This window comes from Vulpes vulpes, unplaced genomic scaffold (genome assembly GCF_048418805.1).
Source record: "Vulpes vulpes isolate BD-2025 unplaced genomic scaffold, VulVul3 u000000697, whole genome shotgun sequence".
Taxonomy (NCBI): domain Eukaryota; kingdom Metazoa; phylum Chordata; class Mammalia; order Carnivora; family Canidae; genus Vulpes; species Vulpes vulpes.
The window spans coordinates 374,996-390,548 of record NW_027325814.1 but is presented as its reverse complement, the minus strand read 5'-3'; the positions used below and the strand labels follow the sequence as shown (position 1 = coordinate 390,548).

At 58.1% G+C, this 15,553-nt stretch overlaps 1 protein-coding gene across 2 annotated transcripts; it reads right to left on the bottom strand.

Annotated features, from left to right (window-relative positions):
• Positions 1-309: 309 nt before the first annotated feature.
• Positions 310-14,399, bottom strand: ESYT1 (extended synaptotagmin 1). 2 transcript variants are annotated; one of them, XM_026001966.2, is made up of 31 exons: positions 13,756-14,399; positions 12,292-12,333; positions 11,987-12,121; positions 11,787-11,860; positions 11,595-11,667; positions 11,348-11,437; positions 11,120-11,175; positions 10,583-10,706; positions 10,314-10,490; positions 10,112-10,194; positions 9,768-9,816; positions 9,557-9,643; positions 9,351-9,443; positions 9,049-9,120; positions 8,789-8,875; positions 6,514-6,663; positions 6,028-6,183; positions 5,733-5,909; positions 5,486-5,568; positions 5,311-5,359; positions 5,130-5,219; positions 4,930-5,025; positions 4,408-4,479; positions 4,230-4,316; positions 2,513-2,653; positions 2,198-2,346; positions 2,013-2,120; positions 1,767-1,898; positions 1,584-1,689; positions 1,364-1,413; positions 310-1,169 (listed from the first exon to the last, which is right to left on the bottom strand). In XM_026001966.2, exons 1-31 carry the CDS (start codon positions 14,131-14,133, stop codon positions 1,130-1,132), a joined length of 3,306 nt encoding a protein of 1,101 aa, XP_025857751.1. In that variant the 5' UTR covers positions 14,134-14,399; the 3' UTR covers positions 310-1,129. The 2 variants fall into 2 exon arrangements, with proteins under 2 accessions (XP_025857751.1, XP_025857752.1); XM_026001967.2 differs by lacking the exon at positions 6,028-6,183 and having other exon boundaries at positions 13,756-14,283.
• Positions 14,400-15,553: the final 1,154 nt, after the last annotated feature.

Genomic DNA, 15,553 nt, shown 5'->3' with positions numbered 1-15,553 from the left:
TCCCTGAGCATGGAATGTCTTTTATCTGCATCTTCAGTTCCTTTCCCCAATGTCATGTAGTTCTCTGTGTATGGGTCTTTTACCTCCTTGGTTAAATTTATTTCTAGGTATTCTCTTTGAAGCAACAGTAAATGAGATTGGTTTATCTAATAGCTATCAGTGTATGTTCATTCTGTGTGCTACAACCTTCCTGATTTTTTAGTTTAACAGTTTTTTGGTGGTGTCTTTAAGATTTCCTCTGTGTAATTTGTCCTCTGCAAAAGGTCACAGTAGGCTGGGTTCCCTGTCCTTAAGGAAAAGAGCCACAGCTGGTTTGAGTACAACGTTTAATATAAGGTACAGTGGCTTGGCAGAGCTGGTGCAAAACCAAGAGATCCCGCTCTAGTCTGTGAGTTAACAGCATAGGCACCTGAACAAAAAATTGGCCCTGCTGGCCCATCATCCAAGGCCCTCTGCACAGCACCAGCCAGAGGCCCCAAGGCTGAAAGAAATTCTATCTGTAAGTCTTCAAGTTGTGGCTACTGTGTTCTAGTCCCCAGAGTCAACCAGAGGCTGGCCCTAGTCATCATAGCAGGTGTAATCTTAGGACAGACTTGAGACGTGGGGACTGGACACAGGGCCTGGGTTCCTATCCATTTCCTACATGCAGCAGTCGAGGAGGCTCTCGGCCTGAGTGGCTGTTAGCCTGCCCGTCTTCCCAGCCGGCTGTTTGCTCTGACTGCTCATAGTAGGGAAAGAGGTGGCCATCCGACTAAAGAGAAAAGGTCTTTCCAAAAGCTGTATTTGGCATAAGCTAATGCCACTGCTAGTGCTGCCAGTGGCCAGGCACAGGTACAGAAGGCCCTGAGGAGTTGGGGTGGAGGGAGAGGAGCGTGCAGGCAGAGCGGGAACGAGCCCGCTCGCGTGTCCGCCCCGGGAGCCCAGAGGGTAAAGGCCATGCAGTAAAGGGTAACGTGTGGTCCTCCTCTTTGGTCAGGCAAGGCCCTGGCACGGGCCTGCGGGGGAGGGGGTGGAAGGCCGAGGGGCACGGGCTCTGCCCTCGGGCCCAACATTAGGCTCATCATGTTGAGGTGGTGATGCAGCGAGGGGCAAGGCAAGGAGACAGCAGTCGGGCTGCTAATCCGTGATCCTAGGAGCTGCCCTTGTCCTTGTCATCCATGAGGTCATACCTGTGGGAACAAGCAGAGAAAAGCTCGAGTAGAAAGGGGACTTGTGTCCCCTTGTAAGTGAAACATAACCCGAGGGCTCTTGGACTTCAGAGAACCAAGGGCTCGCACCTCAGAATGCATTCCTTTCTCCCTTCTCGGGATCAGGATCTCTCTTGCCTAAATATCCAGGCCCACCCCCAGTCTGCCGCACTCACCACTGGGCCGCTCCCTGGGAAAGGTCTATCTTGGCAAGGTCCAGCTGCACCTGCACGGGAGGACGGGGGCAAGCTGTTATGTCAGCATCTCCAGTCTCCCATCATCACATGCTCCTGCTACGAACCAGTCAGAAGGGAGCGGGCCACGTGGGGAGCTGTCACCTGCTGTGCTACCGCCTTGCTAGTCCTACCTTTGCCTTGCTCATCCTCACCCCCTTACCTTTCCCAGCAGCTCGCGCTCTCGTGACATGAAGGAGGCGTTAGACTTCACAGACACATCCAGCTTTCGTCGCCGGGCCTCATCCAGGGGCAGTTCCCACTCGAATCTGGGGGGCACCGGGTGTTAGGGCCAGGGGTTCCTCCCCGGCTGCCTTCTCTCCCACCTCAATGCCCACCCGCTGACCGTTCGTTGAATTCAGGACTTAGGGTCTTCTTCTTTTGGGAGGTCTTCCTCTTGGTGGCCCGGTTCTTGTCCGGCAGCAGCAACAGGGACACATAGGGGTCGGGGGCCTCCCGTCCATTTTGCCGAAGGGCCCTGCAACAGGGAGGGTGGCGGGAGGTAGGCAGCTGGGTGGGGGAGGAAGTGGAGGTGGGGGGGGGGGTCGAGGAGGAGGTGGGGAGGTGGGGGGGAGTAAAGGGGGGGGCTCACCGGCAGCCGTGGACGATGCTGACCAGCCGCCGCTCCTCAGCGTGGTACCACACGGTCAGCTGCACCTGGCCCACCTGACCCGGGGGCCCGGCCGGGGCGTCCTGGGGCCTGGGGACACAGAGGTGCTGGGAGCCTCTCGCCCAGGGGCCCGCAGCCTGCCCCTCAGCCCCCGCCCAGCCCCTCACCTGTCTGCGTGTGGCAGGCGCTGCCGCAGCTCTGGCGCCGAGGAGGGGCCGTGGGGGAGCCCCCCCCAGAGCTCGGGCTCCTCGCTCAGGGATGAGGAACTAGGGCTGGGGTTGGGAGCCCCCCGTTCTGAGTGCTGGGCCACCAGGACCTGGGGGCAGGGGGCCGTGAGCAGGCACAGTGGGCCTCAGCGATCTCCGCGGAGCGTGGGCCTGCTCCCTGGCCGCTCATCCCCGAGTGCCCACCCCCCGGGGCGCCCACCCTTGGGCACCCACCCCCCGGGCGCCCAGCCCTGGGCACCCACCCCGGGCGCTCACCCGCAGCTGCGCTCTCAGCAGCACCTGCCCCTGCCCGTTGTTCAGCGCGAACCACTGGTCCAGGCACAGCTGCTCGGCCGCCAGGAGCTCGGGGAGGGGCAGGGACAGGGAGCCCAGCGCGCTGCCGCCCTCGCTGCGGACCTGCGGGGGCAGCCTGCGTGAGCCGCCGGGGGGTCCGCAACCCCGCAAGCGGCGCCGTCCTCCTCCCCCCCTCCCCCGGCGCAGGGGCCTTGGCGCAAAGCCGACCCGGGGCGGAGTGCATGCGCCGGCGGGGAGGCCGGGGAGGCGGCCTCCACCCGCGCGGGGCTGCAGAGTGTGTAGACCGCGGAGCCCGCGCCCCGCGTCCAGGCAAGACTCGCGGAGGCGCCGCTGAGTACCCGCAGCCCCCGCCCGAGCGCGTGCTGCCAACAGTTACTTCAGCTTAACTTCTCCTGGTTTCCGTTCGTTCGTGTCATTCTCTATCGTTTTGCCAACTTTGGAAGGGACTGGACTCCCCCGCTGCAGAGGAAGCACGCCCCAGATGACGTCCGGCACCCCACCCCTCCCCCACTCCCAGCCATCCCATTTGTTCACACTTGAATCCACTGAAATCCAGCTGCTTCCCGGCTGCAGCATCAATAATCGTGACCTCGAAGAGTCTGTGATGCTCAGGGATCTCATTTTGTTTCTTGGTAACATCTGGCCACTTCCTATCTTTTCAAACACTCCCCACTGGCTTCTGTACCCCCTTCTTTCCTGGTGGACGCCCCACTGCCCTGGCGACACCTCAGGCCCCTTGGAGGGCTCTTCTCCCTCCATCTGCGCTTTCAGTGCTTCGGCACTCACGTGTCCCCCGTGGCCTTGCCACAGTGCAGGCCCTAGGAATGGCCCTTCACACCCACCACTACAGCTGCTACTGTTGCTTGCTCATGGCCGGCTAACGGGAGAGGAAGATAGCGGGCCACAGACCCACCTCCTAGAAGGCCGTTTCCCCTTGGATGGTCTCCGATGCCTCAAGACTCCTGCTTGGGCATCCCCTGTGTTGCCAATGGCACCTTTCTCTGTCCAGCCCCCCCATGCTACAAGCCCCGGAGTTAGCGTCTAGGCTGTTCTGCTGTTCTCCTCCTCCCATGTCCGAATAACCCCACTAAGTAGCCTGTTGGCTGACCTCCCTGCTTTCACCACCTTCTCCCTTCAGTCTGTTCTTCATCCTGCGGTCAGCATGACTTTTGTCATGTGCAGATCTGGGCATGTCACCCCTCACTCCTCCGAATGTTTCGCTCCGCCTTCAGGATAAATCCACGTTCTTTACGTAGTAGTCAAGAGCCCTGGTGACCTCGTGCCTGTCTGCCCCCGTGGCCTGTACTTTGCTTCTTTCTCCTCATTCTCTTCCCAGCCTGGAGCCTTCCTCCTCTTCCTGGTCAGCGCCTGCTTACCCTTAAGCTCAGGGTCGTCGGCTGCCACTCGCAACCTCCACGTTCGTGTGTGTGTTGTGTGGTCTCCCCCCCCCCCCCCCCCCCCCGCCTGCCCTGCCCCATGCCTGATGACCTCAGGGCCTGTTCCCCACAGTGCCCTTTACAAGCAGTCACCAGTCTGGAAGCTTTCCCTGGTTCTTTTTCTCCCAAAAGAGAGTGTGAGCTCCATAAAGATAAAAATTGGCTCTGCCCTCTCTGACCCTGTGCCTGGTTCAGGACCTGGCCCACAGTGGCAAAATGGTCACAGGAGGAACTTCCAGTACCTGCAACTCCAGGCTCTCAGCGTGTGGTCTCTTGACGAGAAAGGAGGCACTCTCGTCCCAGATGGGGGCTGAAGTGTGAGAAAGAGTCTAGGGGAGGGCAGGGGTGGTGGTCAGGCCTTGGAATGCTCTCCTGTGCCTCCACACCCCTCCCAGACGGCCCTGGGGCATTCCCGGGTACCTTTGTCTTATGGGAAGCATCCCCCATGGTGAGAGTGGCGTAAGGGCTGGGAGGCTTGGTCCCCTTCCGGAGCTAGAAACAGAATGTTGTGTCGCTTATTAAATAGGCTCTAGGGGATCCCTGGGTGGCTCAGCGGTTTGGCACCTGCCTTTGGCCCAGGGCGTGATCCTGGAGACCCGGGATCCAGTCCCATGTTGGGCTCCCTGTATGGAGCCTGCTTGTCCCTCTGCCTCTCTCTCTCTCTCTGACTCTCATGAATAAATAAATAAAATCTTTAAAAAAAAAATAGGCTCTGGAATTTAGACCTGGGTCGGCAGCTCCCTGCTCCCCCGCCAGCAGGCAGGGCCCGGTGTCACTGCCACCACCACCCTCGTGGCCTCGAAAGGCCACTTCTTCCTGCCCCAGCACCACCACGGCCCTGGGAAGGGGAACCTGGAATTCACTATTCCAAATACACCCGCAGCACCGCAGCATCAGAGCCTGAGGCGGCGGGGGAGGCCGGGAGGGGGCGGTGGGGCTCACCGGCAGGTCCTCTGCGCGCTCCACATACACGGTCAGCAGGGCCGCGGCCAGCTCGGTGCTCTTCTGCGTCTGGATCAGACTGTTCACCTGCAGCACCTGTGGGAGGACACGCGGCCTTGCGGGGCAGGAGGACATGCGGGACGCACATGCCCCCGAGCGGGCAAGGGTCCTCCGTGACCCCTCTGGAGCCCCCCACCTACCTCCTCTAGCTCAGCAGCAGAGGCCCGGGGGGTCAGACGCTCCAGACGCAGGTGCAGGCGGCCAGATGGCACATCCTCCAGGGTCAGCCACTGTGGGCGTGGGTGTGGGCAGGCTTAGACTCGGGGGTGTGGGGACAGAGGGGCTAGGAGGACGAGCCGCGAGTTCTAAGTCCTTGCTCACCTCGTCAAGGAAGCCGGTGTTCAGGACCGCGGTGAGACCCACTTTACACCTGGAGAGGAGAAAAACCAAAACCTGAGGCCCGTGGTCAGAGCGGAGTCTCTGCCTTCCCAGAGCCAGACTTCTGTGGCCTCCGGACGCCCAACCGGCCTTCCCCTCTGGATTTCTGTCCTCTCACCTGCCCAGAAAGTCATCCTTGTCCAGGTCCTTGTCAAAAACCTCAATGTCTAGCTCTTGGCCTGGAGTTGATGTGACAATCACCTAGCAGGATAAAATAGCAGAGGCAGATTTTTTCTTTTTCTTCTTCAAATAACTGGGAATGTCCCCCCTCAATCACCTGAACCCCAGAGGGCTTTTGGACCATTCTCAGAGCTAGAGGAAAGAAGGAGGAGGACTCCGAGGAGTCCTAGCCATTCAATTCTGACCTCAAACACCTCGTTCCAGTGGGGATTGAGATCTTCCCGAACAACACGGCTCCGGAAGCTTCGTCCTGCCAGCTTTAGTTTGACATAGGGGTCTGACTTGCCCTTCACCAATCCACCCAAGAAACGGTCTTTGGCAATCAGGTCCTGGGCCTCTAATACATGGATCCGAAGCACATTCTGCAAAAGGGACAGATAGGGGCACCAGATGGCAGTCAGAGAGAAACCTGCCAAAACCAGCCCTGGAACAGGCTTTGCAACACTTAGACCCTCGCCAGTGCTTTCCAGATAGACTCACTTCAGTCCCAAAGTGACTATCAGGAGTAGTGCGATAAGGCCGAGGCGGGGAATCCACGCTGCTGCCTGTCTGGGGGTTCTCACTGTCTGGGTCCCAAGCACCAGGACTTCCAGGCACAGTGGGAAAGTGCACTCCTGACGGATCCAAGTACAAGATCTGGGAAGGGTGGTGTAATTGTGCAATCAGAGAAGTGCAGCTAGACACCCGCAAGCAAGGGCCTTGGGGGTTGGAGGCGGCGCAGAGGCTCTGACGGGGAAAACAGGTCCCTGCCTTGGCTGGGCTAATCTCTAGAGGGTTCCCCCGACACTCATCCTACTCATACACCACTTCTTCCCCGGTTTGGGCAACAAACATTTTTTGTGTGCCTGCTGGGTGCTTCCACATATACTAGCTCATCGGATCTTAGAGAATTTCCTCCTCTTTAGTCTTAATAGCAAGGAATCCACGAGGCCCCTCCAACCCTCAGTGCATGCTCCGTCTCCATACCCTCATAACCAATTTCATGTAGAGCCTGGAGTTGGGGCCAGAGCTGCTGAGCTGGAACCACTGGTCCAAGGTGAGTTCAGGGGCAGTCAGCAGGCGAGCCAGAGGCACAGTCAGTGCCCCTAAAGTCAGGGCCCTGGAGTCATCCTTCACCTAGAGCCCAGGAAGAGGGGATGTAGGGAAGAACAAAGGAAAAAAGAGGGGCGCCCGGGTGGCTCAGTTAAGCATCTGCCTTCAGGTGGAATCCTCGGATCCCAGCTGTTGGGCTCCCTACTCAGCAGGGAGTCTGCTTCGCCCTCTGTTCCTCCCCCTCCTCATTCTCTCTCTCAAAATCTTTTTTTTTTTTTTCCTCTCAAAATCTTAAAAAAAAAAAAAAAAAGTAGGGAAAAGGAGAAATACTGGGGAAATCGTAACATGGCTCCAGTTTCACTTTTGCTCCGCCAACCACACAACTTTTGCTCCACTCCAGCCAGGTTTTCTTATGCCTATTCTGTGGTCCTTTCTGCCTTTGCTTATCCTGTTCCCATTAACTTCTCATTCTCCTCCCCTCAGACTATTTTTTTAATTTTTTAATTCTTTTTATATTATTATTTTTTTAAGATTTTATTTATTCATGAGACGGGGCGGGGGGGGGGGGGCAGAGACATAGGCATAGGGAGAAGCAGGCTCCATATAGGAAGCCTGACGTGGGACTCAATCCCGGGTCTCCAGGATCACACCCCTGGCTGCAGGCGGCCCTAAACCGCTGCACCACCAGGGCTGCCCTAATTGTGATGATTAAAAGACATCTTTGGGGATCCCTGAGTGGCTTAGCAGCTTGGTGCCTGCCTTTGGCCCAGGGCGTGATCCCAGAGTCCCGGGATCGAGTCCCATCTCTCTCTCTCTCTCTCTCTCTGTCTCTCTGTCTCTCATGAATGAGTAAATAAAATCTTAAAAAAAAAAAAAAAAAAAAGACATCCTTGCAGTTTAAGATGACATTTCTAAAATAAAATTCTCTCCTGATGACAACTTGAGCCCTGCCACTTGATGGGAAAATCAGCAGAATCTGTAGGCTCTTATTTGGGATCGACATTCTCTATTAGAATTTGTTCCTACATTTATTTATTTATTTATTTATTTATCTATCTATCTATCTATCTATTTATTTATTTATATTTATTTTTAATTATTATTTTTAAAGATTTTATTTATTTATTCAAGAGAGATACACAGAGAGAAAGAGGCAGAGACACAGGCAGAGGGAGAAGCAGGTTCCATGCAGGGAGCCCGACGCGGGACTTGATTCCAGGACCCCAGGATCACGCCCTGGGCCAAAGGCAGGCGCTAAACTGCTGAGCCACCCAGGCATCCCTTGTTCCTACTTTAAAATTTTCTTTTTTGTTTCACTGGAAAGAAGAGAGGGCGCTCAGATTCATTTTATTTTTAATTAATTAATTTTAAGATTTTATTTTTAAGCAATCTCTATACCCAAAGGTGGGGCTTGAACTTACTACACAAGATCAAGGGTCTCGTGTTTATGGACTGAGCTAGCCAGGTGCCCCAAGGATGCTCAGTTTTAAATGTTGAAATCTTTTTTTTTTTTTTTTAATCTTATTTAGTTGAGAGAGAATGAGCAGTGGGGAGGGGCAGAGAGGGAGAGAGAGAAGCAGACTCCCCACTGAGCAGGAAGCCCAATGCAGGGCTCGATCCCAGGACTTGAAGATCATGAGCTGAGCCAAAGGCAGAGAGGTCCAACTGACTGAGCCACCCAGTGCCCTCAAACAAATAAAATCTTAAGAAAAAAGTTGATTACATAATCTCTGCTCTGAACATAGGGCTTGAACTCACATCCCAAGATCAAGAGTCACATGCTCTTCTGACTGAACCAGCCAGGCGCCGCTATAAAGAATGATTCTAGGGACACCTTGGTGGCTCAGTCGGTTGAGCCACCAACTCGGTTTTGGCTCAGGGCGTGATCTCAGAGTCTTGAGGTGAAGCCCTAGAGTCGAGCTCTGTACTCAGCAGGGAGTCTGCCTGAGATTCTCTCTCCCTCCACCCCTCCTCTCATTCACACACACACACACACACACACACACACACACACACACACACACGTGCGCGCGCACGGCCTCTAAAATAAAAAAATAAATCTTACAAAGAAATACGATTCTAGAGAGATGACTGGGGAAGATGGGGAGAGTCTAGGTAGATGGACTGGAATATGATCAAAGAGGGACACAGTACGACCTGGGAAGGCAAACGGAACACCCAGGAGGGGCTCAGTGGGTTTTTATCTCACCTGCACATCGAGCTCCTGGCTTCGAGGGTCTTGTAGGAAGAACCGGAAAGCCTCCTCCCACACCGGGGAGTTGGTGCAGTAGACGGCCTGTGCAGGAGGGGAGAAGGGTATGCTCTGCGGCACCATTCCTGTTTCTTCAGAAAGCCTTTGCCTTCACAGACCACCTAAAGGGGAAACTTCATCCCCAGAACAGTCCTCCCCAGCCAGATGTGCATGCACGTGCGTGCACACACCTCCCACCATGACACCCCGGCCCTCACCTTGCTCTCCTGGGTCATATCCTGAATTGACAGCTGTACCACAGGGTTGGGCTCCCTGTTCCCCTTCTTCAGCTGTGGGGGCAGAATTGAGAAGTCACCATCTTGGGTGTTTTTGGTTTTGTCCCAGTGAAGGAAGGTGGGCTCTTATCAGGATCTTTTCCCTGAGGTGGCTCTGATCCCCTCCCAGGACCCCTGGCATTCCATGCTGCTGCTTCTGAAGCCACATGGGGAGGGACAAGAGAGGGCATGGGGATGCTGCATCCAGAGCTTCCTGTTCAGCCGCCCTCGGGAGCCACACTCACGGGAAGGTCTTGGGCCCGGTCCAGATAGACAACTAGGATGGCAGCTGATGGGGGCTCTGGTCGGGAGGAGACGCCGCGATTCCACTGCAGAACCTGGAGGGTGGGCGGGTGGGGGGGGAGGTTGTCACACCCTCGCCCCTTTGTCAGTCCTACACTCTCAGCCACCTCTTCCCCCCTGCTACCTTCCCACTTCCCATGTCCCTTACCTGCTCCAGTTTTTCTGCATGTGGCAAAAGCGACAGCCATTCTAGCCTGAGGTGGACTTGGCCTAGCCCACCTTGTAGAGGAAACCACTGGAGGGAGAGCAGAAAGTGAAGGGTAAGGGATCAGACATTCGCACAACCTCTTCCCCCAACGTAGTGATGACTGTCAGCCCAATGGATGAGACTACCCCCCCTTCCTCTTCTCTCAACTTACGTCATCCAGGACTCCAGCCTGTAGTACCTTCCCTACATCCAGTTTCATCCTGGAGGGGGCGGGGAGGAGTGGCAGTGAGCAGAGGAAAAGGAGAGTGTTGTCATTAGTAGCGTGTCATTGGCCCTCCACTCACCCGCCTAGAAATAAAAGGTAATTCTCAGACTCCCTTCTTCTGTTCAGCAGATATTTGCGTGCGTGTGTACACGCGTGTGCGTGATGGAGGCGAGGGTGGGGAGGTTGGGAAGGAAAGTAATATACAATTCCCAGGCCTGCAAAAGGATTAGGATTACCTCTGCGACCCTGGTAGCACCGAGGCTTTAGAATCCTAACAGGCCAAGGCTCACCTGCCCAGAAAGTCATCTTTGTCTGGATCCTTGTCAAACACCTCTACCTCAATCTCCTGGCCTGGGACCTCGTGTACCATCACCTGAAGGACACACGGGAGAAGGGGCTCAGGGGCTACGCTGTGAAGGTCCCTCAGCACCTTCCCACACGGCCTCCCAGGGCCTCCCTATTTGACGCAGCCCCACTCCTCAGCTCTCCCACCTCGTAAGTCTCCCCCCACTGGGGATTGAGGTCCTCATCAATGACTCGACTGCAGAATGCCTGGGTGCCCACTCGCACAAGTGCATAGGGGTCTGACTTGCCCTCAATCAGGCCCTTCACGTATTTGTCTTTGGAGCCCAGACCTCGGGCAGCCAGCAGGTGAATCCGAACAATGCCCTGTGCAAAGCAATCCGATCATGAGAACCGAAGGAAGGAGCGGGCACAAGGTCCCCGAGAGAAGGATCTATCTGATGGGGGAGAGGCCGTACCCTGGGAAGAGGGGAACGCAGCTGGGCCGCATCACGAAGGTCAGGCACTAGTGGCAGCAGTAACCGGTTGGGCAACACAAGGAAGGCAGCGATGGAATCCATGATCATGGTGTCAGAGAGGGAGCTGATGGGGGAACAGAAAGGAAGGTGTGTGTCCCCAACGTCCAGAAGCCCCCCACCCCCAGCTCTGTTGCCCACAACCAAGAGAGCCATAAAGCTAGAGGAACATCCTTTCTTGAAAAGCTTTTTTGGCTGCTCTCCTACCCTCACTCCCCAACTACTGCTCTGAACCTTTGCTGCCATCCCAGCTCGCCTTTTACTTCTTACCCCTATGGAGCAGAGCAGCCTGCAACCCTCTTTGTTCCCCACCCAAATGCGCGCTCCCCGACAGGACAAAAATCACAGGGGGATTTGTCATCTCTCCAGCTAGGATGATCAAGACTCCCAGAGGGTGCTGGCTACATCTCTTACTGTTTTGTATCCCAAAAACCCACAACCAAGGGCTGGAATACTTAGGGGCCCCATAAATCCTGACACCTGAGTCCTGGGATATCCAGCAGGTTGGTCATCCCTGTCCAGTTGATATCTAGGGTCTGGAAGGAAAGGGCAAGGGGATCAGGACAGGGCACACGGTGGCACAGTCACACCCAACCAACAGTTGCCAGATCCCTCAGCTTCTCCTCCCCCAAGCCCCAGAGCTGGCCACCCTGTTCCTCCCAGTCCTCTATTTTCCCCTTCCCCATGCCCCTCAGTGTCTTCCCCTACCGGGCGCCGGATGAAGAACATCGACACAGCCCCCACGATGGGAAGGTCCCCAATGAGTGGTTCGAGAATCACCCGCAAGACACCGTGTAGCTAGGCAGAGAAGAGCAAAGCCTTTCTCCACAAAAGGCCTTCTTTCCGTCCCGAACTGCCCCAGCCTTGGTTTTTCCAATTTCCCACTTCCCTATATCCGACGAAATTTAGGGCAAAACAAGGCTCCCTATTATGGGGGCCCCTGACATTTGCCCACCTGCATGCCTTTGACTCCTGCTTTGCAGAAATATTTCTTCACTTCCACATCAATCTGCACGTCACCTACGTAGCTGGGGGTTGGCGGGAAGAGAACAGAGAGGGTTGGTACTAGGCTGAGGCGGGGAGGGGGGTGAGGCAGGCAGAGTGACCAGGATGGCGAAGGGGGAGCTGCGACAGTGAGCGGGATTACCTGATGCTCAAATCCAACAGGATCTGCTCTTTGTTCTGGCCAGCATGAACCTTGACTCCTACGATGCGCAGCGGCTGCGGAGACAGGACTTCTCAAGAAAGAGAAGAGGGAAAGGGAGGAGTAGCTGAGCCCCTTCCCAGGCGGCCAGCCCCCCTGTCCCGCCTCCTCCCTCCCGCTACTTTCCTTCCTACCATACACACCTTCTCACCCAGTTCCACTCGTGTAAATGTGAATGTTTGCAGGTGGGGATTAGAGCCTCGAACAGCGGGGGCCACAGTTTCAGCCAAAAGCTTCTCCATGTACTGGCCCAGGAAGGGCCAGACCTGGGCCGCAATCTGGAAGGAAAGGGAACCTGTCACAGGAGAGCCTGATCTTCTCCCTAAAGACAAGCTCCTTAGAATCCTCCCCACAGAGAGCACAGGGTCTACCCCTGGGGTGCGCAGCGTCTGGCTGGAGATATGAACCCCATTCCCTGCTTATGAAACATGAAAGAACCAACCCTCACCTTATTTAGCCACTCGGCCTTTTCCACGTCTGGAAAGCTGACCTAGAGGTGAGGAAGGGAGAGAGGGAATGAGCACCTGCCACCCGCAGTTTCCTACTGAGATGCTGGGGGGCTCCCACAGAGGAAAGGAAACAAGGTGTGACAGGACCTCGGCATGCCCAGGGGCTGGAGGGGAGGGGCTGGGATGCCCTGAGCAGTCACTCCTCCAGGGTCTGGGGGTGCAGAGGTGTGACGGGGGTGCCCACATGGTGTAGGCCCCACAGAGTCGCTCTGTGGACAGCCGGGGATGTGGGGATGTGGGCCGGGGACAGCTGCGGGGCGCACAGGGGGAGGGCGGGCGGACACATTCTTGCTGGACGGGGAGGGCCTGACAAATCAGAGTTTAAGGAGGAAATCCTGGGTTGGCGAGGTCTCGGTTCCTTTTTGCCCTCTTCCCGCCTCGCTACCTACTGGGGCCTCTTCTAAGCCCAGAAGGCGGAGGGAAGCGGCTCCTTGAGTTAGGGAGGGAGACGAGCTACCGGGCCCCAGCCGGGTCGTCCTAGTCTTTTTTTCTTTGGATCAGTGTGACTCCTTTTATGGGAAAGGACACCTGTGCTCCGCACTGGGGAGGAGGAGCGGTGCTTCAGGGACAAGGCTGCTTCCCGCGACGAGGCGTGGGGGCCGCGGGGCTGCAGTGCCCTGGGACGATCGCGCCCCCCCTCCCGCCTCGGCCCGCGCGGCGAGGCCCCGCCCGCCCGCTGTCGGCTCGGATTCCGCTCTCGGGCCGCAGACCCACACCCCTGCCGGGAGGGCGGCGGCCGGGCGGGGGACCGGCGGCGCTGGGGGGGGGGGGGGCGCAGTCCGGAAGAGGGTGGGGCCGGCCGGGCGGCCGAGCGTGGGTGGGCCGCGGGCGCCCACCCCTCCCTCCCCTCCCTCCCCCCGCAGCGGGCGCCCTCCCCTGCCCTCCCCCCGCCCCCCCCCCCCCCCCGCGCTGCGGCCCAACTGCCAGGGGCTGCAAGGCCAGGGCCAGGGCCAGGGGCGGGGCGGGGGCGGCGGCTCCCGCGGCAGTGCTCCCGCGGCTGGGTCCCGGCGGGTACCCCGGGGGAAGAGCGGGAAAAGGAGGAACCTCGGGGCCTTAAACCGCAAACGATGATAATACAGAAAAAAGTCTGCAGGAGGACGGGAGCGAGGAGGGAGCCCTCGGAGCCCCACGCGCCGTCCGGGAGCAGCGGGGAGCGCTCGGGCGGCTTGGCTGGGGGGGCGCCCCGGCCGAGCCCGGCTCCCCAAGGGTTCCCACCGCCTGCCCTGGCGCCGAGGAAGAAGCACGGATGCGGTGGACGGACCGGGATCCGGGCGCGCGGCAAGGGGGGGCTGCTCGGTCCCTGGAGAAGGCGGCCGGCGGGGCGGGGGGGGCTCCCGTGCTGCCAGGGTGGGGAGCGGACCTCGGGCCTGGAGGGAGACCCCGGCAGCGGGGCGCTCGCTCACCCAGGCAGGTAGCTCTCGGTGGCTCAGGTAAAGCGTCTGCGCCGTGAGCCGCTCCTCGTCGTCCAGCAGCTGCCGCGCCGCTCGGAGGCTCCGTTCTTTCCCATCGCGGACGCGGCGCCAGCCCAGGTAGAGCGCGAGGCCGAAGAGCACGAAACCCACGCTGAGTCCCACCGCCCCCGCCAGGTACACGGGCACCAGCACCAGCAGCCGCCGCCCGAACGAAGTCAGCAGCGCCAGCGCCTCCGCCGCCGCGCCTGGGCCCGCAGGCTGGTTCCCAGAAGTCCGGTCCCGCTGCGTGTGAGCGCCGGGGGGCCGGGCCGGGGGGTCCGAGGGAGCAGAGGCCCGCTCCACGAGGCTGGCGCCGGGAGAGCGCTCCATGCTGCCGCCTCCGGGGCACCCGCCCCACCCCGACACTGGCTGGAGGTCGCTCGGTCTGGCGGCCAGCGGCCCCCGGCAAGCTGCACCCCCGCGCCGGGGGAGGGGACCGTAGGCCACGCCCCCGCGACCTGCCGGCTCGGGGTGGCCGGCGCCGCACGCGGGCCGAGGCGGAGTCAGGAGGCCGAAGCCCAGGCCCCCCTCTTCCGCCGCGAGCCCGCGGGGCGCGGGAGAGGCAGGACCCCGGCGGCCCCGCCGCGGAGCCGAGGTGGGCGGTCCCGGGCGGCGCGAAGGGAGGAGGGAGGCTGGGGCGGCCTCTGATTGGCCGGGAGGCGGAGGGGGCGTGGCCCACCCTGTGGAGGGGCGGTGCGGTGCGGGCGCTCCCCCACGTGGGGTGGGCGTGCCTGCGCTGCGACGTCGGGCGCGTCCTGCGGCTCCGGAGGAACCCAAGGCTGCGGGGTTGGGGCGCTGTGGGCGACCGGGAGGTGCTTCCACCCGGTTCGGGCGGCTGGGCAGGATTTGTCTGGGACTCCTGCGTGTCCGCTTGTCGCCTGTCCCTAGGCTTCGTTCTCTAAGTACGTCACTCATCCTTCAGGGTTTCCTTGGCTATCCTTAGAAAACACCCCGGTGGAGGGAAAATGTGCGGTGACCGACTCCGTCTATCCTGTCCCGCCCTCTACTTGGTGCCGCGCAACGCTGCAAAAACTGCCGAATACGAAAATGTATTACAGAGTTGAAATTATCCAGCCTTTAGGGAAGAGAGAGAGGAACGGCATGAATAGGAAGCGAGGCTTTATTTTTTTAGAAACCTCCAGGACTTGGTTATCTCTATCATAGAGGACAAACTAAATTGGCTCCCAAAAGGTGGGGGAGGGGAGATGCATCAGCTGCAGCGGATCTGATGACATCTTCCAAGAATTTCCTGACCCTGAAGAACTGCTAGGACGCTAAAATAAGAAATCAAGAGTAATGAGACAATTTCATTTCTTACTTGCTGGAGTTGGAAGGCAAGTTCAGAATACAGTCAGATGTAGATCTAATGCAATTCCATGTTGTAGTGTGTAGGTTTAGGAGGAGAGAAGTAAAAAAAAAAGGAGGGGAGAAGTGCAGGGCACATTGAGGACTACTGTTATTGGTTACCTGCACTTAGGAGTGTTGTCCAGGACCTTAGAAACTAAACTGACTGGAAGCCCAGGAGGGAAGAGTTGGTCATAAAAGGGTTTATCTTTTAATGCAGCGTGTGTGGGGCTTTGTTGTGTTACTCTTTGGTGCAGCAGGGGAATGGGGTGGTTTGGTGGGGAGAGCCCAGATCTGCAGCTGATAAATATTATCTGGCTCTGCAGGGCACAGATTTCATCAGACTGTTTTCATCGCCACTGTTTAAACCTATTCCTGCTCAGCCTTACCCCCTTAATCTTAAATT

Bases quoted from the DNA above. Each gene is read 5' to 3' on its own strand.
- ESYT1 (XM_026001966.2), bottom strand. From the start codon at position 14,133: ATGGAGCGCTCTCCCGGCGCCAGCCTCGTGGAGCGGGCCTCTGCTCCC. The intron at 1,899-2,012 runs GTGAGCCCCCCC...TCCCTGTTGCAG, and splicing joins AGCATCGTCCACGGCTGCCG to GGCCCTTCGGCAAAATGGAC. The intron at 1,170-1,363 runs GTGAGTGCGGCA...TTGTTCCCACAG, and splicing joins TCCCAGGGAGCGGCCCAGTG to GTATGACCTCATGGATGACA.